Source organism: Galleria mellonella, unplaced genomic scaffold, assembly GCF_026898425.1.
Source record: "Galleria mellonella isolate WM207_F2 unplaced genomic scaffold, CSIRO_AGI_GalMel_v1 utg200, whole genome shotgun sequence".
Taxonomy (NCBI): Eukaryota; Metazoa; Arthropoda; class Insecta; order Lepidoptera; family Pyralidae; genus Galleria; species Galleria mellonella.
In genome coordinates, this window is record NW_026442034.1 from 2,185,032 (window position 1) to 2,211,686 (window position 26,655).

At 36.5% G+C, this 26,655-nt stretch overlaps 2 protein-coding genes across 6 annotated transcripts in view; one reads left to right on the forward strand and one right to left on the reverse strand.

Annotated features, from left to right (window-relative positions):
- Positions 1 to 2,555: 2,555 nt before the first annotated feature.
- On the forward strand, positions 2,556 to 8,647 carry LOC113516462 (protein adenylyltransferase Fic). The gene is made up of 3 exons (XM_026900879.3): positions 2,556 to 3,727; positions 4,076 to 4,273; positions 5,245 to 8,647. The coding sequence occupies exons 1-3, from the start codon at positions 2,700 to 2,702 to the stop codon at positions 5,372 to 5,374; spliced, it is 1,356 nt and encodes a 451-aa protein (XP_026756680.2). The 5' UTR covers positions 2,556 to 2,699; the 3' UTR covers positions 5,375 to 8,647.
- A 692-nt stretch (positions 8,648 to 9,339) lies between these two features.
- LOC113516450 (kinesin-like protein Klp10A) overlaps positions 9,340 to 26,655 on the reverse strand; it is an 82,533-nt gene continuing 65,217 nt past the window's right edge. For all 5 annotated transcript variants that reach the window (XM_052894283.1, XM_052894284.1, XM_052894286.1 and 2 more), the window contains 8 exons: positions 25,613 to 25,724; positions 24,623 to 24,757; positions 24,124 to 24,279; positions 23,658 to 23,811; positions 22,291 to 22,516; positions 21,105 to 21,237; positions 19,453 to 19,627; positions 9,340 to 14,992 (listed from right to left, as the gene is read on the reverse strand). In XM_052894283.1, coding sequence (XP_052750243.1) covers positions 14,850 to 14,992; positions 19,453 to 19,627; positions 21,105 to 21,237; positions 22,291 to 22,516; positions 23,658 to 23,811; positions 24,124 to 24,279; positions 24,623 to 24,757; positions 25,613 to 25,724 — 1,234 coding nt within the window. In that variant the 3' untranslated portion in view covers positions 9,340 to 14,849. The remainder of the gene's footprint in view (positions 14,993 to 19,452; positions 19,628 to 21,104; positions 21,238 to 22,290; positions 22,517 to 23,657; positions 23,812 to 24,123; positions 24,280 to 24,622; positions 24,758 to 25,612; positions 25,725 to 26,655) is intronic.

Sequence of the window (26,655 nt, forward strand, 5' to 3'; positions counted from 1 at the left end):
TATTATCCCACCAGAATGGAAAATGGATTGTTTGATTCCAGTAATTAAACCCGGTAAAGATCCTACAAATTTCGACTCCTATAGACCTATAACATTGACGTCCTGTGCAGGCAAATTATTCGAACAATTAATTAAACAGCGTTTAGAGTTCTTTATTGAAAGTAATAGTATATTACCATCGAATCAATTTGGTTTTCGCCGTGGATATTCAGCGCGCGAAAGTTTAGCGAACTTCTATGTCGACCTTAGTACTGCTTTGAATAACGATGAATATGTTCTATCTGTTTTTTTAGATGTCGTAGGAGCTTTTAACAATGTAAATTTAACAGTTCTATCTTCGATTTTATCCTCATTTCTTCCAATGAAACTTATCGAATGGATTTATAATTTTCTTAGTAATAGAGAAGTGTATGTTAAAGTAAATAGTAAATTAATAGGACCTAGGTTAAGCTCTAAAGGAGTATGTCAAGGTGGTATTCTAAGCCCGCTACTATATATTTTATATATCTATAAACTTAATTCAATTTTAGGAAACAGTGTGAACAACTTGCAATTTGCCGATGATTTATTAATTTATATAAAAGGAAAGAATATTATTGATATGCAATTAGTGTTAAATGAGTCATTAAAAAGACTTGAGAAATATTTTTCTCTTCTTTCCCTCGATATTAGTTTAACCAAAAGTAAAGTAGTTGTTTTTCATCAAGTTCATAAATATGTTCCATTAATGAATATTATATATAATAATCAAACTCTTCCAACAGACTGTAGCGTTAAATTTCTGGGGGTAATTTTTCATCAAAATTTAAAATGGGATCTATACGTTGATTGCTTAGTAGATCGTGCTTTAAGAGCCACTAATATAATAAGATCTGTAATTGGTCGTAACTGGGGAGCTGATCCTAAAATTATCCTTTTACTTTACAAATCTCTTGTTAGAAGTAATTTTGATTACGCTTTCTTTTGTTATGCCTCAGAACATAAATTAGTAGAAAAACTCGAAAAAATTCAAAATATGAATTTAAGACTTATTTTAGGTGCTATGTATACTTCTCCAATTATCTCAATGCAAGTAGAATGTAATTTGCCTCCTATCCTTCTTCGTTTCGAATACCTAAAACTCAAATTTCTCTTCAAAGTTTTTTCAGTTTCCAATAACCCACTCATACTCAAATTATTAAATTGCCCCATTTCTATGTTTTTGAATAAAACTATTGTCAATGATTTGAATTTACGAGATGAATATAACATCTATAGTAGTAAGATACTTCCTTGTTATAATGGCCTTTATGAGAGTAAGTTCTGTAAGATCAAAATTGTTATACGTAAAGACATAAAAGAAAAGCACGATATGTATGAGACTTTATCAGAATTTATTGACTACAGGCAGATATATACAGATGGTTCCAAAAATGCACTTAGCACTTCAGTGGCTTTTTACGATTTGTCAAATAGATTTGGTCACGGTTATAAAATTTCAACTTTGGCTAGTATTTACACAGCAGAAGCAAAAGCTATATTTTTAGCATTAGAATACATAGAAAAACAGGTACTATATTCGAAATGGATTATAATTACAGATAGTATGAGTGTTCTTATGGCATTAAAAAATAACACATTCATTTCATCATCAAACTACTTAATTCAAGAAATTCGTAATAAATATTATCATCTCTGTACTATATATGGAAAAGATATTATCTTCATCTGGACCCCTTCACATATTGGAGTGTTTGGGAATGAACAAGTAGACACTTTGGCTAAAATTATTAATTCAAGTGCTGCTCGTGTTCAAGATTTACCCCTTTGTTATTCAGATTGTAGTATTGGAATACATAAAATCGTTACAACTAAATGGGAGGAGCATTGGACTCAAATATTACAGACTAAAGGCAAATGGTACCGCAAAATTAATTGGCGTATTGGAAAAACGTGGTTCTGCAAAGGAAAGGACACAAACAGAAAATTTTACACCAATATTTGTAGATTACGAATCGGCCACGGACATTTCAACGAACACCTGCACCGAATGGGCATGATCGCTTCCCCATCATGCACATGGTGTAACTCAAATACAGCCCAATCTCTACATCACCTTTTTTTTGATTGCTCTGAATTTGTCATTCAAAGACACATTATGTTTGACGAACTTAGGATTATCTTCAAAAAACCCGAAAATATCCCGCACTCAATCCCGCTTCTCTTAAGATTTCCTTCTTGTTTCAAAGCTATTTTCACTTATATTACTACAACATTCAAGGAGCTATAAGAATACTTTTATTGAATTGCAAGACAATGATTTTTTATAATTATTTATTTTTAATTTGATAAATCCACTGGTTTAAGAAAACTCAAGAAAAGATATTTATGAAAATGTACTTACCGGATTTGACAAATGAAATATTGAAGATTATGACAATAATTGAAGCGACATTAGAAAAATAAAATTCCAGACAAATTATCTTTTTGAAGACTAGGCAGCATGGTCTCCGACCTTAGCCTGTTCCAAACGGAACAAACGTACTAAAAAAAAAAAAAAAAAACTCAAACGTCACAGCAGTGGCCTTACGTGGTCTCACGTTATTTGTATGTTTTCACTGTTTAGAAATATTTATTGCAATACATAATGCAATTTAAATTATTGTCAGTGATTAGAGCGAAAAGTTTATCTGTGAACATATGTGTTGATCGAAACAATAATGCTATTACTAGGTAGGCCCACCGATACAGAGACGATGAAGTGTAATCAAAACCATTCTAACACAAAAATGATTTTGGACAAGTGTAAAACCGTTCTAATGCTATCCAGTGTGGTGTGTACGTTGGCTGTTGTTATCTCTTTACATAAATTATTGTATTATGAAGTCAAACTTATCAGGCCGTTCTCTCCCATACCAATGGGATTGTATGGGAATCACTTAGAACCATTTGAAGAAATTTCTCCAATAAATAATAATCCAAAAAAACAAGATAAAGCCAGAGATTCCGAGGCAGTAGTGTCTCTCAACGCAGCATTAGAAATGAAAAGAAATGGTAAGGCAGACAAGGCAATGAAACTCTTCCAACATGCATTTGCACTGTCTCCAAAGCATGCTGATATATTGAACCACTATGGGGAGTTCCTAGAGGATACGCAAAAGGATATTGTAAAGGCAGATCAGCTCTACACATTGGCCTTATCAAATTTCCCAGAACACACTGGCGCCTTAATGAACAGGCAGCGAACAGCAAGCATTGTAGAGAATTTAGACAGGGAAATGCTGAGAAAGATTGATGACAAGAGAGATGCCTTGCTCTCTATACCGGAAAATAACTCTGCATTACGTAGAGCAAAAAAAGAAGCCTATTTCCAGCACATATATCACACAGTGGGCATTGAAGGTAATACTATGACTTTGCAACAGACAAGGAGCATATTGGAGACACGAATAGCTGTTTCAGGGAAGAGTATAGATGAACATAATGAGATTCTTGGGCTAGATGCAGCTATGAAATATATAAACTCGACATTGTTGTATAGGTTACGAGGTATCACTATGGGGGATATACTAGAGATCCACAAACGGGTGCTAGGGCATGTGGATCCTATAGAAGGAGGACAGTTTAGAAGAACTCAGGTGTATGTGGGTGGCCACATACCACCAGGACCATCAGAGATACAGCAATTGATGGCCCAATTTTTAGAATGGCTAAATTCAGAAGATGCTTTAGATCTTCATCCAGTAAGGTTTGTGATGCTTTCTATTTATTTTGTTACTTCTTTTTCTTTTTATAGCTACACATGCTTGAAGCAAGGGTTTAATATTGTTAAATGAAAAAAAAATTGGGTATTTTATGATAAATACTTTTAAATTGCACACTTTAAAATATGTCTATTTTGGTGTTTGCAAAAGTATAAATAAATAAATTTATTTTTAGCCGACATGGAGGCAATTAGTTCACCTACCTCCTGAATTTCTAACTCACACTGAATCTTACTTCTGCAAGCATTTCTTGTACCATCACATGTCTAGCTAATATAAAAAAAATCTAAATAAAATCCAAATACCAAATTTAAAATTATATATCATTTCAGATATGCTGCATTAGCTCACTATAAATTAGTCCACATACACCCATTCATAGATGGCAACGGACGAACGTCGCGGCTCCTCATGAACCTTCTCCTGATGCAGGCTGGTTATCCCCCAGTGATCATCGCTAAGCAACATCGTCACCTGTATTATCAACACTTACAGACGGCCAATGAGGGTGACGTCAGGCCTTTTGTGAGGTGAGTTTAACCAGCTGGGAATGTAGCAATTGTGTTTTATGACCTTGTCAAATTCTTACCAAACTATTTAATGCAACTTTGTAAGTTATGCCGTTTGTTATATCAGCTGTTATTTTAATTTTTAATTAAAAAAAAAGTGGATGGTGGAAGACAATTGGAAACTTCTTGTTTTATCCGAAAGTAAGTATATCACTGACAGATTGGTGACATAGAAATTTTATCAAAATCGAATTAGTACTTTAGTATTTAAATCGAAATAACTGGTTTTTGCCACAATCGCATTTGTTTTTTTTAAATAACTTCTTAAATTCGTATTTTTATCAGTTAAGCAGAGTTTTGTTTGATAAACATTCGTGTTTTAAATTACTTTTATGATAAAACTACGAAGCTCTAAAATTGTCACTTAATGAAGGGTCGTCGTTTAGTATGATCCTAGAACGATTCATATTTGCAATTCATCCAACGCCAATAAACATAAAATATATTAACGTAACCTGACTTTATGGACACTCATTATTTATACATAGTTTCTTTCATACATGCACTTATATATTTTAATGGATGAAAATGGATTGGTAACCCCGCCCGCGCTATCTGTATACACCGACAAGGCACGAGTGGAAGATGGTAGGTGAGAATGAATGCAGGTTAATTGATCCACTATGTTGAATTCGACAAGAATTAAACATGATGGTTTCCAGGAGGAACCGCGTGGAGGTCGACCTGAGAGGGTATATTGCTAGTAATGGGTCTATTAGACCCCATTACTAACAATCCCTTCCCCCCATGCACTCATATTACCTGAATACACCCACTCTAACTTGCCTACCTTGCTTTGGAATTATAATTTTTGTTTGTATAAATAAAATCCGTTATTGGCTGTATTCATAAGAGAGTTAGCATGTAAGTTGTATTTTTAAGAGCTGTGGATTTTTGTATAAAATAAAATAAAATTTAAAAAATATTTACAGGTTTATAGCGCAATGTACTGAGCGCACATTGAACCTGTATCTGTGGGCGACAAGCGAATATTCGCATATGGTGCCCGCGATCGGCGAGCCGCACATACTTACTGAAGCATTCGACGATGACATACTATGACCTTGTACTTAATACTTAGGTTTAAGTTAGACCATCATCGTATTAGCTAGTAACTGTCCACTATTAAAAACATAGGCCTCCTCCATATACTGCCTTTACCACTGAGAGGTTTAATTTAGATGTTTCATACAAAACCTCACAGGCGTATGCCTTTGTCTGCTAGTTCTCAATGACCAAGGCGAACTATAGAAAGTATCATCATCTGTCCACTGCTGAACATAAGCCTCCCCCTTAGGGGAATTTGCCAGTAGTTGCCACGCTTGGCAGGCGGGTCGGCAACAGCAATTAGGCTTTAGAGATGTTTTAAGAGGGGCGCTGCTGCCTATCCCTCGCCCTCCCTTAGTCGCCTCTCACGACACCCACGGGAAAGGAAGGAGTGGCCTATTTTATAGGAAGTATGGTGTTTTATTATTGTATTTGGTGCTCAAATTTTAGCAACAATGCATTTTAATGTATAAATTACAACATAATAGAAAACTAATATATATGTATGAAAATATTGGTACTTCTTAAACTTAAGTCTCTTTTTAATATCGTGAAATGAGCACAAACTTAATTTATATACAAATAAGTGCATTTTTGTATATATGTCTTAGTTGATTGTATGCAATTTTTTTATTTAATGCTGGGTTTATACAATTGCCAGAACTCGGCAAGCGCGCACAAATATAAACATGTCAATGCGGTTTTTGTGCTCAAATAGTAGAAACTGCAGCAATAGTCTCCATACCAATTGTAATTCACGCTTCAGCATTTGCCACGTGTAACTCTTAAAACTTGTATGTAGTGAGCGTGTAAATCAAACCTAATAATGATCTGCTTGTTAGAAAACTTATGCTTATTGCGTTGACAAAATATTTTGTAAATAAGGACTCTTGTAAATAATCCCTGTTTAATTTATGTACATAACTAGTATTTATATAAACAAATCAATACTTACTTCCATTTTATGTTACAGTTGCCTGCAGGCAGGCATTTGTGAAAGTGTTAAATCAATTCTTAATTTGTTAACTATTCAAATAATGACAAGTATGAAAACGCCTCAGTGTTTTATATTTTATTATTTAAAAAATGGATTTCCGTCCATCTTAAGAGATTGCTTCAGGTAAGATCGTAGATTGAAATGAATTATTATTAAAATTGTTGAAAAATAACTACCACGAGTCGTACTGTATTGTTATTATTTAAAAGCAAAATCCAGATTTAAAAAGTTAGTAATTACATTACTAGAATTATTAAATTATTGAAATGGACTAAAATATATTATATACATGAATTACTTATTTGGCTAAGACTTTGAACTTTCAAATCGACAGTAAAAAAGTTTGAAAATTTGTTGTTTTATATCCAATACGGTCATTAATTTTTTTTTTACTCCAGGCTCCCCCTCTTGCGGGGTCTTGCCAGTCGTTGCCACGCTTGACAGACGGGCTGGAAACCGTAGTTAGGCTTTAGTGATGTTTTATTAGGGATTGTGCTACCCGTCCTTCGACCAATGAATTCCCTTATTCGTCTCTTACGATACCCTCGGAAAGAAGAAAGGACCTTTGAAATACTCGTATAAAATAATTTTTCTTGGAAATTTGTTAGCCTAATACAAAACCAAAACTTACCAGTCTTTTGGAAAGCAAGATAGGTATCTTACTTTATCGTTTTGTATTATATTCCCTGTTATTGTTATTTTATATCTACTAGCACTTTAGATATCGTCATAGTCGTAGAATACTGACGGATCTTTATATGTAATCTTTGTCAGATCCGTCAGTATTCTACGACTATGACGATATGGTGCTGTCATTCTGAAGCAATTAGAATCCATTTTTAATTTTAACAAGGACATTTTCACTATGAGTTATTGTTCTTATAATAAAAATACTGTTGTCAAATATTGACTGTATTTGTTCGAGTGTGTATTTAAAGTGCACAATTTGTACTAAGTGTGTTATGAAACACGCCTTGAGTGTATTTTTTTTCTCAATTTAAAACTAACCAAAGAAAATCGTATTGTGCCTATTTATTTTGAAGAATCATTTGAAACGCTGTGATAAAGTTATTTATTTCTCATGTATATTTGTATAGATATGTATTTTATTGTTATAATAATTTGTTGTGTTAATATAATTAAGATTCAGTAATTGTGTTGGATCAGTAACAAATATGTAAAAAAAGACAATTTATATTACCCATTTACTCGAGATAAATGGATAACGTAAAGTAGCTTTTATATAATATATACAAACTAGTTGTTTCCTATGTTTATATAGATATATATTTATAAATAGCCACTCTAATATATATATATATATATATATATATATATATATATATATTGTTGTATAAACCAAGGTAGAATCAGTAACATACAAAAATCAATGAAAATATCCAAATTCCGAAAATCCCTGCAACAATCAAATATATTTCATACATAAAAACTAAATGGACTTGAGAAATTAAAAATTAGCTAATACTCAATTGTCGACAATAGCAGAATCATAATAATATCCCAGTGTTGGTCGACTTCTGGTGCTGACTGTACTAAGCAATTTTTTTTATTGTTGGCATTTGGAGTAATTTGGAATACATCTGTACAGAGTGAGAACACTTCTACTGTTGTACATATTAAATTTTTCAAACAAATCTTTGAAAATCCAAGTGTTATCACTTAATAACAACTGATCTATTTCTACTTTGGCTATTTCTTTTTGAATTAAGATAATTACAATTAAAATAATTTACCAGAGGGAGAGACTTTTTACAAAAGTTGATTGCTTGGGTACCTCTGTCCCATTCGTGTTTCAACCGTGAACCAGTTGTGTTTGCATGGCTGTGTTTCGGTTTGAAGGGTGGGATATGGTGTGAATTTACAGGGTACAGAGGAATAACATCTGAGTCCTCAAGAATGGCAACGCATGGGGGTATCATGGGCGAAACAGTATACTCTGTTATGTCCATGGTACTGCTCATGTGTATAGGCGACGGTTACCACTTTCCATCAGGAGGGCCGTCAGCTTGTTTGACATTCTAAGTTGTATTAAAAAAAAATTACTAGTTATCTTAATTCAAAAACAAATGGAACAAATGAAATATTTATAAGGGATTTGTTTTTCGTCAAACACTGCATAATTATAGATTATTTCCAGTGATAAGTACTAATCAAGTACTATTTTGTATTGTCTCCCTAAATTATTGTAGTCTTCCTTTTTATTTTACTCTTATTTATATGCAGAACACTCCAATGGTGTTACCAGTACAAAATAAAGTGTATTAACTCAATTTGTTTATCATTTTATAAATATAAATTTTTTGAGGGGAAAGGGATTGTTAGTAATGGAGACTGAGAATCCCATTGCTAGCAATATACCCAAACAGGTCGAGCTCGCGGTTCCCCCTGGAAACTATCATGGTTAATTCCTGATGAATTCATCATGATGGGCTAACTGGCCTGTTTTCATTCTCATCTATCACCTTTCATTGGTGCTCCGCCAGCGTATCCCGTTAGCGCAGGCGGGGTTACCGTACCATTTTCACCCATCAAAAAAAATATATAAAATTTTTACCTTTTAAAGCAAACATAGCAAACATCAACAAACTTCCTTTTTATGATTTTTACCTGCAGCAGAAATTTGACGAGACTTGAATAAAACTTTCAAATGAATTTTTACATTCAAAGAAAATCATTAACAAACGAACATAATGTAATTTCTATATAGATGAAGTAATCCATATCATCTCGTATAAGTTATAATTATGAATGGTCAGTAGAAATTATAATCCAATTATAAGAGTTTATTATACATACATCCATACATATCTGTCATGCCTATCTCCCATTAGGGCCGACAAAAACAATGGAATGCCAAATGCTTCGATTCAAACAAGCCTCTTATAAATTAGTTACGAGTTTATTATGTTGTTTAATTATGCTATGCTATAATCATGTAGGATTTAGAAATGAAACAAAACAACAATTTTGATTAATTTATTATGTGCGATGTTAAAATATGTTTATAATAAAGCATTTCAACTAGACAACTAGGGCGACCGCGCCCGCCGCACCTCGCCTCCGACACTTGTCATTTTAACACAAAACCACTATACAGGGCCGAATTCATTTTAATCAGGGCAAAAAAAATATAATATTTAATACAATATTGATTATCTTACAAACGTTTACCTTACAACCGCCACGATTGAATGTCCTGAAACCCTCGGCCATAATGTAACAAACAGAAAATATTAATTGTAAATAATCGTGTTTAAACCGCTCATTGTCGATAACACCACCTACAGACAAATGGCAAACGAATCTACCGATACGTTTTCGCTACCACATACATGAGATTAAACGAGACAGCAATATTCGGTGTCTTATTCTTTCTCATACATACGAAATAGAGTAGCTACCAATATTCGTTTACCATTCTTGTGAGAGGTTAGTTAAGTCGTCAACAAAATAATTTGTCAAGAAATTAGATAGATTCTTTATACATTTTATCAGAGTGATTATTAATGCTTGTACAAAATAGAAAATAAATATAATACACATATCTTCAACTAATACATAGAAATATCTCAAAGAAATATTTCTGTAAAGTTTTTGCTAACATTAGCCCATTTTCGATATTCTCACTTCTTACAGTAAAAAAAAAAAAAAAAAAAAACAGTCGCACTGTTTTTACAAATACAAAGTAATTTTGGAAAATAACCGCCGATCTTTGAAATGGCGGTCTACTATACATAAAAAAAAATCATTTCATAGCTATTTTTAATTTAGTACTCTCACAGCCTAATATAACATTTATTATTACGTTACGTTAACATAGAACGCCCCAAAATCCAAAAAAAAAAAAATTGTAAATATTACATTAAAATATTACAAGGGTTTCGACCGAGGAATATATTCCTCTTGCTGGACCGCTATTAAAGATATTATCTCACGAATACATACAGAGCACCACCTCGTATAAGGTTACACATATTGAAGTAAAAAGTTGGAAGGACGTGCCATGTTAACGTAGACAAACTAGATTAGTATTACCTGTAATGACGTCACGTTAAGTTCAAACAGATAACGCGATAAACATAAAAAAAAACACTGATATTCGTTACTGACAAATTATTTTGTTAACCAAAATCCCGTGATGTCAAAAATTGGGATCGAACGGTTGGCATGTGGCATTTGGAAAGTAAACATACAATATATGGCGTTAATGTTTAACATATATTTCGTTCAGTACAATCAAACACCGGCGCAGACAGTGACTCTGATGCAGAGTACCGATTCAATATTTATTAGTAAGCACTACCTAATATCTCCATAAGCTATAGTATACATAGTTACCATAAAATAAGTCTAAATACAGCGACAGGCTCGGGATCTGAATAGGCGTAATGACCTATAGAAACCAGAGTATTTTTCATCAAACCTCCATTGACTACGACAAAACTTCGCTTCTGATCACTGCAGGGACGGACTAAGCCCACCAAAGGCCAGGGGCGGCAAAGCTAAATGAAGCCCCCTGTTTAAGAAGTTGATGTAATAATATAAACTCACATATATTATATAAGTATTTATGTTCATTTAGTTAAAATCTTGGAAGTGGATATAAAATTAGATATAAATGAACATACATAGAAAATGGAGTCGTTTTGGAGCCCGCCCCCCCAGGACCAGTGGTCCGGAGAGGGCCGCCCATTCCGCCCCTCAGTCCGCCACTGGCTCACTGTGACAATGAAGGTTTCTAGAAGGCGTGAAATAAAATAGTTTTGTTATTAAATCTAAATAATTTAACAAAACTATTTGATTGCATATAGGCTTCGTGGTATCGTAGATAGGTCAATAATCAGGCGAGGTTTCTTACTGTTAGCACCACGCGAGAACCAAAAACTCCTGGTGTTCAAATATAAAACTTTATTATATTGTACAAATTGTAAACTCTTTATTAAGTCACATACAAACATTTTGAATGACAACGCTTTTTTTTACAGTTATAATTTTAAAGATTATTTAAAATGAGTCATAATAACGTCCAAGCTATTGTAACATTGTCAGAACAGTAACATCAACAACCAAGCACCGAAATATAATTTACATATGTTAAGTTTACAGCTGAGATATCTTATTGTACATTGTAATACATTAATAATATATAGATGGAGTGTCCCTCTACAATTGCTTCGCCAAAAAGAGACCCAATTTTTCATTCCTGTGTAAATGGAATTTGTGTCACAGATCACACATAGCATTCGTCAGTATCTGTAATAAATAGGAACAGCACAATTTCACAATCACTACTTTACAGCGCATTTTGGTAAAAAAATTCGAGTCGGCCAACAATTGTCTAAGCGTTTTTTTTTTTTTGGACCTTTCTACACTGAACGCTTCATATAAAATTATATTTTTGACACCTTTCTACAGTGGACGCTCCATCTAAAATTATAAGATCTATAATTGTAACTCATTTTAAATCACCTTAAAAAATTATTACATTTAAAAAGTTACATTAAACAAAACATGTGTTAGAACAGTACCGGGCACTAACATTTAAAGTCTTTTAAGTAGTTTTACGTTTTTTTTTATCTTTTTAATAAAAAAAAATGATCACGTTTTACGATTTTTTGATGAGATGAAAAGTTTTTATGACATGATAAAGAATAAAAATAAATTATTTATTACTATTTACGAGACAAATAAACGTATAGAAATTTATCTCAGCGGCTCATGATTAAAAGTCTAAGCTAGCATCCATATTTTCCCTCAATCGAACGTTGTTACTACACAGCCATTGTAAGCTAAAAAATCCAATCAATATGTCGTCACATGACATACGCATGGCCATTACATGACAAAACGTCAGCACAACAGTGGCACGCACAGCCGTGACCGAGTATGACACTTTCTAATCAAATTAAGACCCCTTCGTGAATGCATAATTGACGCCAATAAATATGAAGTAGCAGTATATTTCGTATATCTTCTATCTCGCTTACACGACTGGCAACCACAGTAGAGACATTACACAGGAATAGGCGAAAGAAAGAGACGCTAAACAGCGAGCTATCGTGACTCTCTCAACAAATGGCATATTAATCTATTTGTACATACATTGAAATATAGTACCTTGCACCATGAGAAAAAAATAAGATGTTACCCTTACGTGGGGTAACATAAACATATCTTTTTTTTTTTTTAATAACACAGGGGGCAAACGAGTAAGCGGCTCACCTGATGGTAAGTGACAACCGCCACCCGTGATCACCCGCAACACCAGAGGCATTGCAGGTGTGCTGCCGGCCTTTTAAAAAGGAATATGCTTTCTTGAAGGTTATGACATCTACAAATAGATTCGTTTGCCTCTTGTCTAAATCACATCTTTCATTCAAAGTCTTTCAAAGCCAAATTTATTATCATCAATCTTGTATTTACGATGCAATCTAAAACTGATTTAAGTTTCTTGGCCGTAACAAATTGTGTCAAGTAGACTATGATCATAATCATGCAAAATTTTATATGTATATTAGTTGTTAGAGACATGGCGAAATGTTAGAAACAATATTAATTACGTATCATATAACATCATAACGCTTTGTTGAAACCAATCGTAATCTTACATGCCAATGCTTGAAACCACGCTGAGGACAAACTGCAACGCCGCTAAATTAAAATCAGCAAATATCGAAAAAAAAAATGGGCCAGTCCTAGACATGTAGACCAGTCCAACATTTTAACTAACTGTACACTAATACAAACTGATTCGAAACTTATATCAATTCTAATCTCAACCATGGAATGAATTTAATCTCTCGCAAATACTTTTTAATTTTACATCAGCAGATAGAGTACCGTTAGTGACGAAAGTAAATTGGTAATCATCCATCCTTGTCTAATTGTAGAGAAATAAAAAAGATGGGCAGGACGCTTGTCTAAATAATTCCAAACCCTGAAGGATTATTATTGGCAAGATAACGATGTTTGTTCCTCCATTTATGACCCTTATACAATATAGTAGGTGGAAAATATCACAAAACTTTAGATACAGAAAAGGGCCATAGACAAATCATGATTTTGCCGCCAATACTGTTGACAGCTGTCAACAGATTTGATGTTCTATCTGTGGTAATATGTAAGCAACGTCTAATAACAGTAATAACAAGCGATTTATAAGGCAAAAGATATGTTATACAACAAATGCTAAAATCTAACGCTCGGAACGTTCCGCGCGGATGTCGACTCGCTTCAGAAGCACCGCCGTACACCGCGGAATGGGCCAGCGTACATTTATTACCAAATATTCAACCGACAAACAATATCCTCACAACGTTACGAGTATTTCTCTTTTACGAATGCCTAAACCGTAATGCAAAATAAAGTCATAACATCACTTGGGAACGAGGTCACCATCATTTTGTACTTGCAAATCTCCCGTTCAATACAAAATATCTACAATTTATAAGTAGGCCTTCAGCAAACGTTAAATGCATCGAGAAATAGGTTCACAATGTTAATGACGAAAGAAAAAAAAAACTATATAAATTAAAAAATAATCGCACCTCACTGCGTTTCTACAATTTACACGAGATTAAGTAGGCGCCTACTATTTGTCGTAGTAATTGTAAATTAACAAAGGACAATTAGTAATCACCTACGGCACGTATTCGTACGCCCGTTTCGATGTAAAAAAAAAAAACAACGGGACTTTGTGCTTTCAACACACACTACAATAAACAGTCTATCGTTTCGTAATAACACGACGGCACACGTTACACCAATAATGTCAATTGTTATACTAAGCTTTACATGTAGCAAAATATTTTCTCGTAACAAAAAAAAACCGCTGTCACAACTTGGGGGAACGATCCAAATAATTCCAGAGTAATTCATATTTATTGAAAGGTATATTCAAGAGTAGGCCAGCTACGACACTTTCACTCCACAATTAAAATATGAACATTTAAATTTCAATACTGATTATGTAGTTTTTACACACAATAAACAATGATTTACTTTCAAGTTGTGACCTGACATTCCGCCGCCATATTGTCAGCCGAGTCCGCAGATGCGTGCGCGCACGTAGCGTCGATGCGTACATACAAAATACCATCCTAATTGTCATGATTTAGAGATCACTTTACAAATAACCCAAACTAGCGAGATTCTAAATTAGGAGAACCGAAAACGCATTTCCTTCGCCTCCGAAAGTATTACAGATCACATACACTATTTTATCTGTACATATTTATAGCCAAAACTGAACATAAAACCCCTGTATTCGCGACTCAAAATATTTGCAAATTAATTTAAATAATATCACCTACTTACAAAGGTCCAATCGTTTCGCAAACACCAACGCTACATGGCGGCACGCACGCTCTGTTTTTTTTTTTAAAGTGTTTTACGGCCCTGGATACTAGTCCGTAGAGCCAAACGCTTTCTGTACGTGAATGGGCAGCCGTGTGTGTGCCGGTCAGTGGGCGGCTAGTGATGTCGCGGCGGCTGTATGCGGCGCGAGATGTGTTCCTCCTGTTGCATCTTAGCTCTGAACTCGGCGACGAGGTCCCTCGACTGGGCCAGTACTGCCAACTGCTCGTTAAGTAGCTCCTCCCACTGCGTTGCGTAAGCTGGAAGAGATATTTCTTGGTGTTAAATATTTATACTACTATAGACAAGTACTTGATTAGGATTAGGTAAGTTTAGTAAATAGTTCGAGTTTTATTGATAAGCTTAAATAATTAAATGGAGATTACATGATAAGATTTTTAGGATGGCTATTAAATCTAATGGGTATAAGTTGCATTTTGCAAATAGCTTGTTAAAATTATAATGTATTATGCTGAAGGTTTTAATGAAATAATATATTATTATAGAATATTTTTTTATAAAGTAGTAAAATTAATACAGGCGTTGTGTAATATAGCAATCCCAAACTGTTGCGTCAGTCTGTGTGTACGCAATTATGGAAAAATATCAAATTGGTATTATTTGATTAAACTATTGGATTTGAAATTGAAATATTGATAATAATAAACTCTTTATTGCGCACAGTAGAGATGTACACAAGGAGTATTTATACAGAATGTGCATATACAAAAGGCGGCCTTATCACTAAAAGCAATCTCTTACAGACAACCTGTAACAGTTTTTTTTTTTTTTTTTAAGATTGAGACTATACAATTAAACTAATTTAGTTCTTACAATGTCTCACTGAGAGATCTTTATGTTTTTACTGTTTAAATAAATTGTTTGTTAAAGATTTTAATAACAAATACATTCAGCAGAAAATACAATCAAAGATATACAAAATAGCGCATCACAAACCTCAATACTCTAAGGTCTAAAAAGTTATTATCTATCAAATATTTTTTTTTTTTTTTACATTTTAATTTTGTCAGATCAAAGAACCGCCATTTACTCTCTCTCTGTTAAATGTAACTGTTGACTGATAGGGAACGCTATAAGGCATTAAGTCTACCCTGTAGACATGTTTTAATATGTGTAAAAGAATAAATAAAAAAGATATATAAGAGTTCCGGATGAAATCGAAATAATTGTCGACAATAACAAAACATAGTAAATTCATAAAATTTTCATTACACATATATATATAGGCATATATAAAATAGATATATAACTCAAATTCGAGGTACATCTTAGATATTAATTAAATTTTGATAAATGATCCCAATAGGCACATTCACACCCATGAGTGACAGCATTGGCGTTAACGTATCAAAGCGATGCGGAATGGTGCGCGATGACGGGTTATATTAAACGCGGTTAAACGCCTCTGGAGTTAGACGGAACAGCCGAGGACCCTCGACTAGTAACAAGGGTTCTTGAAGGTTAATGAAAATAATCAAAATTAATATATTTTATTTTATTTAACGAAAAAAAAAACACCGACTTCTGTTTTGGCAAAAACGGTAATTTTGAGTTAAAAAACGAAATTGATAAATCCAATTTAAAAAAAAATCAATTCGAAAGTACGTCATAACAGATAAAGAAAAAAAAAATTTCTAAATTGACAAAATAAACATGAATATAAATGACGGAGTTATAAGGAATATAAATACAGCCGAATTGAGAACCTTTTTCTTTTTTTTTTTAAGTCAATAGATTAGAATATACATAATGAAACATTAATACGATAATAAGGAATCGATTTATTGATCGAAGCATGGCCGGATCATGGCCTATATAGTGCACTAAGTAATTTAAGTCTCTTAACTTTTTTTTCTAGCAACTAGCATTTAAAACTTACATTAGAAGGTTCCAAGGGGCCAGGGTCTCTTTAAAAATACTGTTAAACAAACCGGTGTACGTGGATTTTTTGGACGAAACTAAAGATAATATTATTTTGTAAATTAAGAGTAACAAAAATTAACAAATGTTTTAGTGAACCTAAATCATTATAATTGTAAACTATGCCTATCGAGGGCGAGTCCGACCCAGAGGCGTGTAGCGAGTAGCGCACGAGGCGACAGAGAGAGAGAGCGCTGCCAACCTAGCAAGGTGCGCGTGCGCAGGCGGCCGGCGGGGGCGGCCCCCCGCGGCCGCTTGAAGCGCCGCCCGCCCGCGCCTGCAACACCGCGCACTATGCACTGCCTCCGCCGCTGACACTAACTAGGTAGCTCCCCGTCAGATAAGACAACAACATCCCATCATCTGAGTATACTATTTTTTTTCATTTATACAACTTTGAATAGCAAACAAGCTGACGGCCCACCTGATGGAAAGTGGTAACCGTCACCTATAAACATGAGCAGTACCATGGACATAATATACTGTTTCGCTCATGATACCGCCTATGTGTTGCCATTCCTGGGGACTCAGGTGTTATTCCTCTATATTCTGTAAATTCACTGCGTACCATGGACATAATAGAGTACACTGTTTCGCCCATAATACACCCCATGCATTGCCATTCCTAAGGACTCAGGTATTATTCCTCTATAACCTGTAAATTCACTGCCATATGCCACCCTTCAAACCGAAACACAACTGCTTCACGGTAGAAACACAAATGGGACAGAGGTGCCCAAGCAAACGACTTTTGTACAAAGTCTTCCTCAAATAAAGAACAACATACGATGACTTAACTCTAAGAACGAAACCCATATGAAAAATATAAAAAAAGTTGAGATTGCTATGATAAACGATAAAATTCAGTTTCGTTTATGTCAAATTAATGCAAAACACAAAAAAAAAAATTATCCCAATTGTCAGTCGTTTTTGTCGTTTTGACGGAGACTTCTAGTAGTATTAATTATCAAAATTCACATGCTTTTTCATAAATCTTGAAATGATAAACAAATCGTACAGAAAGTAGCAATAGCATAGATATCACGGAATACGTTATAACGCCCATGGTATCACTCACGAGTTCCACTCCTCGGGAACTAACAAGATATTAAGTCACTGTCACATCCCACCCCTCAACCGGCGAAAGGAAAGTAAGTAACATGTGCATATATTTTGATTTTCCAATGTTAAAATACATATTTCGCGTAACTTATAAACATGCGCAAACAAAACAATACAGCAAACTGCGCGACCTAACACAACATGCATATAGTACTTGGAAACAATTTTGGACGCACATTTCATTTTTCCATACATAGTGAAGAGGTTAAATAATTTAAATTAGAAATAATTTCCAATCCAAACATTTGAAAAATCAGTTCAAAATAAATACCCCTGATGCGTTCACACAGACAGACAAAAATAAACACTGCTGAGCACAATATACGAGAATAGAGGGGAAAGTGATTGTTAGCAATGGAGTTTGACAGCCCCATTGCTAGCAATATGCCCTATTAGGTCGACCTCCACGTGGTTCCCCCTGGAAACCATCGTGAACAATTCTTGTTGAATTCGTCACGATGGGCTAACTGACCTACTTCATCCTCATCTATCATCCCTCACTGGTGTCCCGCCGGTGTATACCGATAGCGCGAGTGGGGTTACCATTCCATTATCATCTATTAGAAAAAAAAAAGCTTATCCAGTCTGTAATACGTAGTACAGGTTTCTTTGAAGTGAAAATGAAATAGTAACTCCGCTTTTGCTTATATATATATATATATATATATATATATATATATATATATATATATATATATATATATGAGAAAATTGGATTTGGCATAATTTTATCTCGAGACTTCCTCCTTTTATACTATATACTTTATTAAGGTAATATACTTTATCGCCTTAAGAGGCGACTTAATATATTAGTATAATTATGCAACACACTGGCAGTATGATACGTTATATTCTTAGTAGACCAATACACAGAAACTCAGTGTAGTTCAATTTTCTCAGTGATTATTGACATTTCATAGTTTTTTTAATTCAACTCAGAATGTTGACACTGAGTAAGAATACATGTCCTCACTCTACTTAGTAACTAGGGTATCGTAAGAAGTTACTAACGTAACGACCACAACACAAAAGAAAGAAGATGATGATGATATGGAGAGACTCGTGTCCAGCAGCGGAACGTTAAGTGTTAAGTACCTAGCAACTCAATTGCTAACGACTAAATTTTATTTCAGTACATATTATTAAAACACCCACGAGGCCATTCCTTTTAAAAAACATCATATTTTTTTTTTTGTACAACCTAGAATGGCAAAGAAGCTGACGGTCCACCTGATGGAAAGTGGTAACCATCGCCTATAGACATGGGCAGTAGTACCATGGACATAGCAGAGTATACTGTTATGGTAATTCCTGATCAATTCCTCACATTGGACCAAGTGATCAGACTTCATCACCACCTATCAACAACTCTCACTAGTAGGGGGGAAAGAGATTGCTAGTAATGGGGATTTACCAGCTCCATTACTAGCAATATACCCGGCTAAGTAACTTGCCTTTTCATTCTCATCTATCATCCCTCACTGGTGCACCGCCAGCGTATACCGACAGCGCAGGCGGCGTTATCATTTCATCATCATCCCAAACAAAACCCTCACTAATACCCCACTGGCGTAAACCAACAAGAGGGGTCATCATTCATTTTCATTTATCACGATAGTTTGTCAGTGATGTCACGTCAGCGTAGCGCTAGCCTTACCGTCCTGGTCGTAGTCGACGTCCCTGGTGATGCAGAGCAGCTGGTTGCAGCGCTGCAGCGCGTGCTGCAGGTAGTCGGAGATGGCCTTGTGGTTGTCCAGCACTTCCTCCTCGGCGCGCTGCAGTTCGTCGATCGCCTCGTGGAACGTGTACATCTCCGCTGACATGTCACCCTCCTGGTTGACACAATATTTAAGTATACATTAACATTTACATGTTTATAAATAAATTTGATAGTCCTCTCCTGAGAACGCTTGCCGAGAGAACTAAATCATTATTAGTATCTAGCGGCCCGTCCCGGCTTCGCACGGGTGGACATTTTTACATTTTAAAAAGTTGCTATTAAGGCTGCACACGCGACGGAAACTTAAAAATGGAGTAACTTCTCCCGTTTTCCCAACATTTCCCTTCACTGCTCTGCTCCTATTGATCGTAGCGTGATGGAAAGTACACTATAACCTGCCCAGGAGTATGAAGAATAAATGTAGAAAGTTTCGTTAAAATCCGTCTAATAGTTTTTGTTTCTATAACGAACATACAGACAGACAGACAAAAATTTTACTGATTGCATTTTTGGCATCAGTATCGATCACTAATCACCCCCTGATAGTTAATTTGGAAATATATTTCATGTACAGAATTGACCTCTCTACAGATTTATTATAAGTATAGAAGATTAAGTATTAACATATTTTTTAAATACACTTACAAAAATGGTGGATTTGTCTAAAATAAATTACAAAATTTATTGCTTGTCTGGAATTTTTAAATATAGAGTGTAAGTTTAAAAACTGGTCAAAATGAAGGATGTGGTTGTATTGCCATTACTGATCACACATTTATGAAAACAATAAAAAAGTACACATTTTTCATCGCATTAAATCTCGACAGTATATTTAAAATATACCTTAAAAATATCAAAATTAGGTTATTTTTTATAGTATTTATTATTTTAGCGTGTGTACAGTTGTTGTTATGACTATCTCAGCTGTTTAGCAACATAAATATAGCAACACTATAATCACAACCAAAATTTCTCAACAATAATTAGAACACATTTAGTATAATAAATTTAAAACAATTTTACAAAAATTTTTCGTACAATATTTGTGTATGGGTCATTGACCTTTGGCGTACGATACCAGTGACATACTACATAGCAAGCGAGAATCTCGCGAGCGAATGAGAAGTTGTTTCATAAGGGATTGTAATTAATGACGGATTGATGTCAGGTCGGAGGTAGAGGCAGGGGCAGGGAAGAAAGAGGGTAGGGGCAGGGGCACAGGTAGGGACAGGGGTAGGGGTATAGATAGGGACAGGGACACAGAGGGGGGTACTGGGGACGGGGGCAGAATTGGGGTGGGGGACTGGGGCCGAAGCAGGGACCGGGGCCGGTGCCAGGGGCAGATCGGGGGCAGGGACCGGGGCCGGGGCCAGGGGCAGGTCGGGGCAGGGACCGGGGCCGGGGCCAGGGGAAGATCGGGGGCAGAGACCGTGGCCGGGGCCAGGGGCAGGTCGGGGGCAGGGCCGGAACAGGGTCAGGGGCAGGTCGGGGGCAGAGCCAGAGGCAGGTCGAGGGCAGGGCCGGGGCAGGGCCAGAGGCAGGTCGGGGGCAGGGCCGGGGCAGGGCGGGGCTGGTACACAGGTACTGACGTTGAGCGAGCGCAGCTGCGCGAGGTGGTCGCGGTGGCGCGGCGCGGGCTCCATGTCGACGTCGGCGACGTCGGCCGCCTCCGCCGGCGACTCGCAGCGCGCGCGGCCCTCGCTCGTGCCCAGCTCCTTCACCCTGCAACCGCCGCCACGTACAGCCCGTCACGCTCATCGACACTCATCCACCATGTACACATTTACATGCACAATGGCACTTCATTAAAAAAAAACTAATTTCTTACAGAATAACATCTGAGAACTCAGGAATGGCAATACATGGGGGGTATCATGAGCGAAACAGTATACTCTGTTATGTCCATGGTACTCCTTATGTCTCATAGGCGACGGTTACCACTTTCCATCTGGTGGGCCATTTTCCATTTTCACCCATCAAAAAAAAACTCTTCACAGTAACTCCTTACATATGTAAGGTAAGTGAAAGTGAAAACTCTACATAGCGAAATTTAAAGGACCAAGTATATTAATAAGTTATAAAAAGTTTTCGTTAAACGGAGAATAAAACAAAATACAATATAAATTCACGAATAAGTACGTTTTAGTTGTGATTAAATAAAATGAAAAAATAAAAAAGTTACATAAATTTATAACCATTTTCATTGTATTTTTCGTTGTATTTCATCATATCTTGCGATATAGTGGAATGATCTTCGTTAAATAAAAAGTTTTTTTTTCTGACAACAACCAAATATTTACGACTCTGTGGCAGTATTATTTAAAGGTCAATGAAAATAATGTTTATTGGGATCTAAATAACCAATTATTCGCCATTGAAAGTGGTTGGAATGCTATAAAGAGTATTTCAACAAAAAGGTAACAATGTAAACCAAACCTTAGCACTTTCTACATTTTAAGGTGTTTTTCGTTTAATATACCTTCGCTATGTAAAGTTTAGAGTTCAACCCTAGCGGGCAGTTGGGTAAAAAGGATTGTTAGTGTAAGGGTCAAATAACTCCATTACTAGCAATGTCAGGTCGACCTCCACGTGGTTCCCCCTGGCAACCATCGTGGCTAATTCTAGTTGAATTCGTCAGGATGGGCTAACTGACCTGCTTTCATCCTCATCAGTCATCTATCACTGGTGCCCTGCCAGTGTATACCGATAGCGCAAACGGGGATACCATACCATTACCACAGATAAAAAAAAACCCTAGCGAGCGGTAAAGCGCACCTGTCGGCGTAGCGCAGCGTGTTGAGCGAGTGCTCGCAGGAGGACATGGCGGGCGAGATCATGGCGATCATGCAGGTGCGCGACTTGTCGCCGATGAAGCTGTCGCGCAGCACCTGCGTCAGCTTCGACACGCGGAACGGCAGGTGATTGTTGCCCTTCATGCCCAGCGCGCGGATGCACTCCTTTAGCGCCAGCAGAGACTTGTTGATCTCCGCGCTCTCCATTCCTGGAAACATGCCGTCCTTATTGAAAACTATACTGACATGGCCTAACACCATCTAAACGGGGGGGAAAGTAATGGAGACTGAGAATCCCATTGCTAATAATATACCTAACCAGGTCGACCTCCTCGCGATTCCCCCTGGAAACTATCATAGTTCATTCCTGATGAATTCATCATGATGGGCTAACTGGCTTGTTTTCATTCTCATCGATCACCCTTCACTGATGTTCCACCGGCGTAACCCGTTAGCGCGGGCGGGATTACCATTCTATTTCCACCCATAAAAAAAACATCTAAACGAGGGGAAAGGGATTGTTAATAATGCAGACTACCAGTCCCATTGCTAGCAATATACCCTATCAGGTCGACCTCCACTTGATCCCCCCTGGAAACCATCGTGCTGAATTACAGGCGTTATAATAAGCTAACTGACCTGCCCTTTCATTATAACCTATCATCCCTCACTGGTGCCCCGCCAGCGTATACCGATAGCGCAAACAGGATTACCATTCCATTATCATCCATTAAAAAAAACCAATGTAAACTAATACAGAACTCTAATAGTTTAAATTTTAAATAATACTTTTCTAAATAAAAAAATTAACCTCATACCTACTGGTTTGTCGGTTAATCCTAGCGTCATAATCTACAAATGCCAAAATAACAGATTACACTCTTCAAGTATATTAGATATAAACTATACAACTATGTATATGTTTCTTAGATTTTTCCCTTTTATCCAATTATATCAATATATATTTCATGGTTTTAAAACCACTTTGGAAATAAAATTTTAGATAATTATAAGCCTACCCATTATCTGAAAACAGCAATTGTCTATCATAGTTGTTTCAACCGTGAGGCAGTTGTGTTTGCATGGCTGTTTCGGTTTGAAGGGTGGGACATGGCGTGAATTTACTGGGTACAGAGGAATAACACCTGAGTCCTCAGGAATGGCAACACATGGGGGGTATCATGGGTGAAACAGTACACTCTGTTATGTCCATGGTACTGCTCATGTCTATAGGCGATGGTTACCACTTTTCATCAGGTGGGCCAACAGCTTGTTTGCCATTCTAAGTTGTATAAAAAAATGAAGCGTAGTGTTACTGATATGAAGTGTATATTAGAATGCGTGGCGTACTCGTCTGGCGGTTGGCGGAGGAGGTGTCGGCGCCGCGCTCGTTGCCCGCGAGGTCGATGAGCGAGAACTTGCCGTGCACGCGGTGCATGCCCGGCGACCGCACGATGATCTGGAACACCGCGTGCGACCGCGACGAGTTCGAGTTCGCAGACGTCTGCAACAATATCGTTATTACATGATAGCGTCACGAGTAGGAAGGAGCCTATAGACGTACGGGAGGGTGTCGAAAGAAAGCCTGAAAAATTGTTAAAAAAAAAACAAGTAGACCAATAAAAGATTCTAATGGATTCAAAACTCTTTCTGTAGCTTATAATTGACATGTATGAGCCATATCAGGATCAGATGTTATTTCATAACTAAAATAATCAATTAGTCATCCATTGAAGCAACTAAATAATATGTGAATGGTTGACATTAACAATGGTCCATCGAGCCGGAAAAAAGTCAACAATATAAAGAAGCTTACCTGTCCGGAAGTCCTAGCTGCGTTTCCGTGGTGTATAAGCTTGAGAACTTCGTCAACGTTGTCAACCACCTTCTCCGTGAGTCCTACGATTTGAACTTGCTGTTTGCCGTCCTCTAGAACGCGCAGTTTCGCCTTATCTGCTAGTAGATCAAACACCTGCAAACCGAATTACTATTTTAGTACTCGTAGCTTAAGAATGTTGTAGTTGACTTTCATAACAACAATGAGCATTAATGCCAGTAAAAATTCTGATCCTTTGAACCAGATAAAGTTCTATATTGATAATTCTATTACCAACATTCATAAAAAAATAAAATATCCTACAAACCTATTTTATTATTAGAGTCTCATCACTGTTTTTCAAATTAAGAAATTAGTGTATAAGACAAAAGAATAGCTGAAATAGGTTTATAAGAGGTTTAACATATTTATTAATAAGGGCGCTAGTTTTTATACAATTATTTGGAAGCTATGATTTTTCAATGATAAAAGTGTTTACCTTTCCGGAGTATATCTCGAAGAATGATGCTGAGACGATGAGGTTGAGCGGCTTGTATTTGGGTGACTTGAGGTACGCGAACACATCTCGTGCCGCCATCGCATATATGCCCTTCTTGCAATCTTGGGTCTTACCCTGCAGTACACATCAGAAAATGTTTTCTATGTAACATTTCTAGAAACTGTATAATTTGTTCACTTTCTTACTTTCAAGATGGTCATACAGTTCATACTATAGTTTACCTAATGATGTATAATTTGTTAAAAGTTGGTTTATCATTAAAAGGTGACCAAACTGTCTTTAAGATTTATTATTACTTAAAACAAAATTTACCAGAGGGAGATTTTGTACAAAAGTCGATTGCTTAGGTACCTCTGTCCCATTCGTGTTTCAACCGTGAAGCAGTTGTGTTTGCATAGCTGTGTTTCGGTCTGAAGGATGGGATATGGCGTGAATTTACAGGGTACAGAGGAATAACACCCGAGTCCTCAGGAATGGCAACACATGGGGGTATCATGGGCGAAACCGTATACTCTGTTATATCCATGGTACTGCTCATGTCCATAGGCGACGGTTACCACTTTCCATCAGGTGGGCCGTTAGCTTGTTTGCCATTCTAAGTTGTATAAAAAAAAATAACAGTTTTTATTTATAAGGTCACCATTAGTTTCGGAACATAGTTATCTACCTAATAACCTCAAATCAATAATTACTCTTTTCAAATAACTTTACAAAGTAATTTAGAAATTCAATTGGGAATAAATAAATGGCAGTGATTTTACAGGGTGCCTACAGAGGAATAACACCTGAGTCCTCAGGAATGGCAACGCATGGGGGGTATCATGGGTGAAACCGTACACTCTGTTATGTCCATGGTACTGCTCATGTCTCATAGGCGACAGTTACCACTTTCCATCAGGTGGGCCGACAGTCTGTTTGCCATTCTAAGTTGTATAAAAAAAAAAAGAATAATAACTTATAATCAATAACCTGGAAATCTCCACCCATGGTGTGCGTTTTCCCCGAGCCCGTCTGCCCGTACGCGAAACATGTCGCCATGCCGCCCTCGAATATCGTCTGCACCAGCGGCTTGGCCGTGTACCTGCAAAACCATACATGTACATGGGGAAAAGGATTATTAGTAATGGGTTCTAACAGCCCCGTTGTTAGCAATATACCCTATTAAGGTGACCTGCACGCCGTTCCATCTGGAAACCACTGTTAATTCTTGTCGAATTCTTCACGATGGGTGATTGAGTTGTCTTCGTCCTCACCTATCATCTATCACTGGTGCCCAGCCAGCGTATACTGATAGCACAAGCGGGGTTACCATTTCATTTTCACTTCAAAGAAACCTGTACTACGTATTACAGACTGTGGATAAGTGCTTTGTTTTTTCTAATAGATGATAATGGAATGATAACCCCGCCTGCGCTAACGGTATACGCTGACAGGGCACCAGTGAGGGATGATAGGTGAAAATAAAAAGGTAGTCCTAGTATTTCCAGGGGGGACCACGTGGATGTCGACCTGACAGGGTATATTGCTAGTAACGGGACTGGTAGTCCGCATTACTAACAATCCGTCCCCTCCCCCTATGGATAAATGCTAGCTTGGTATAGGGGTTGCAATGATGTTTGATTAAGATTTTTAGACAAAGAAAGATAATTTGTTCTGCACAGTACAGTCAGATCAGCTTGTAGTGTGTAGAATTAATTGTTAATGAATTAGACAGTCTTTATAGCGAATCACATAGACAAATAGTATAGAAACGGGGGGAAAGTGATTGTTAGCAATAGGGTTTGACAGCCCCATTGCTAGCAATATGCCTTATTAGGTCGACCTCCACGTGGTTCCCCCTGGAAACCATCGTGAACAATTCTTGTTGAATTCGTTACGATGGGCTAACTGACTTGCTTCATCCTTCACTGGTGCTCCACCGGTGTATACCGATAGCGCGGGTGGAGTTACCATTCTATTATCACCCATTAAAAAAAAAATATAGTATAGAAATACATTGATGCTTTAACGTA

Coding starts and splice junctions, on each gene's coding strand:
- LOC113516462 (XM_026900879.3), top strand. CDS start 2,700: ATGCTATTACTAGGTAGGCCCACCGATACAGAGACGATGAAGTGTAAT. Junction 3,728..4,075: donor TTAGATCTTCATCCAGTAAG/GTTTGTGATGCT, acceptor ATATCATTTCAG/ATATGCTGCATTAGCTCACT. Junction 4,274..5,244: donor GACGTCAGGCCTTTTGTGAG/GTGAGTTTAACC, acceptor AAATATTTACAG/GTTTATAGCGCAATGTACTG.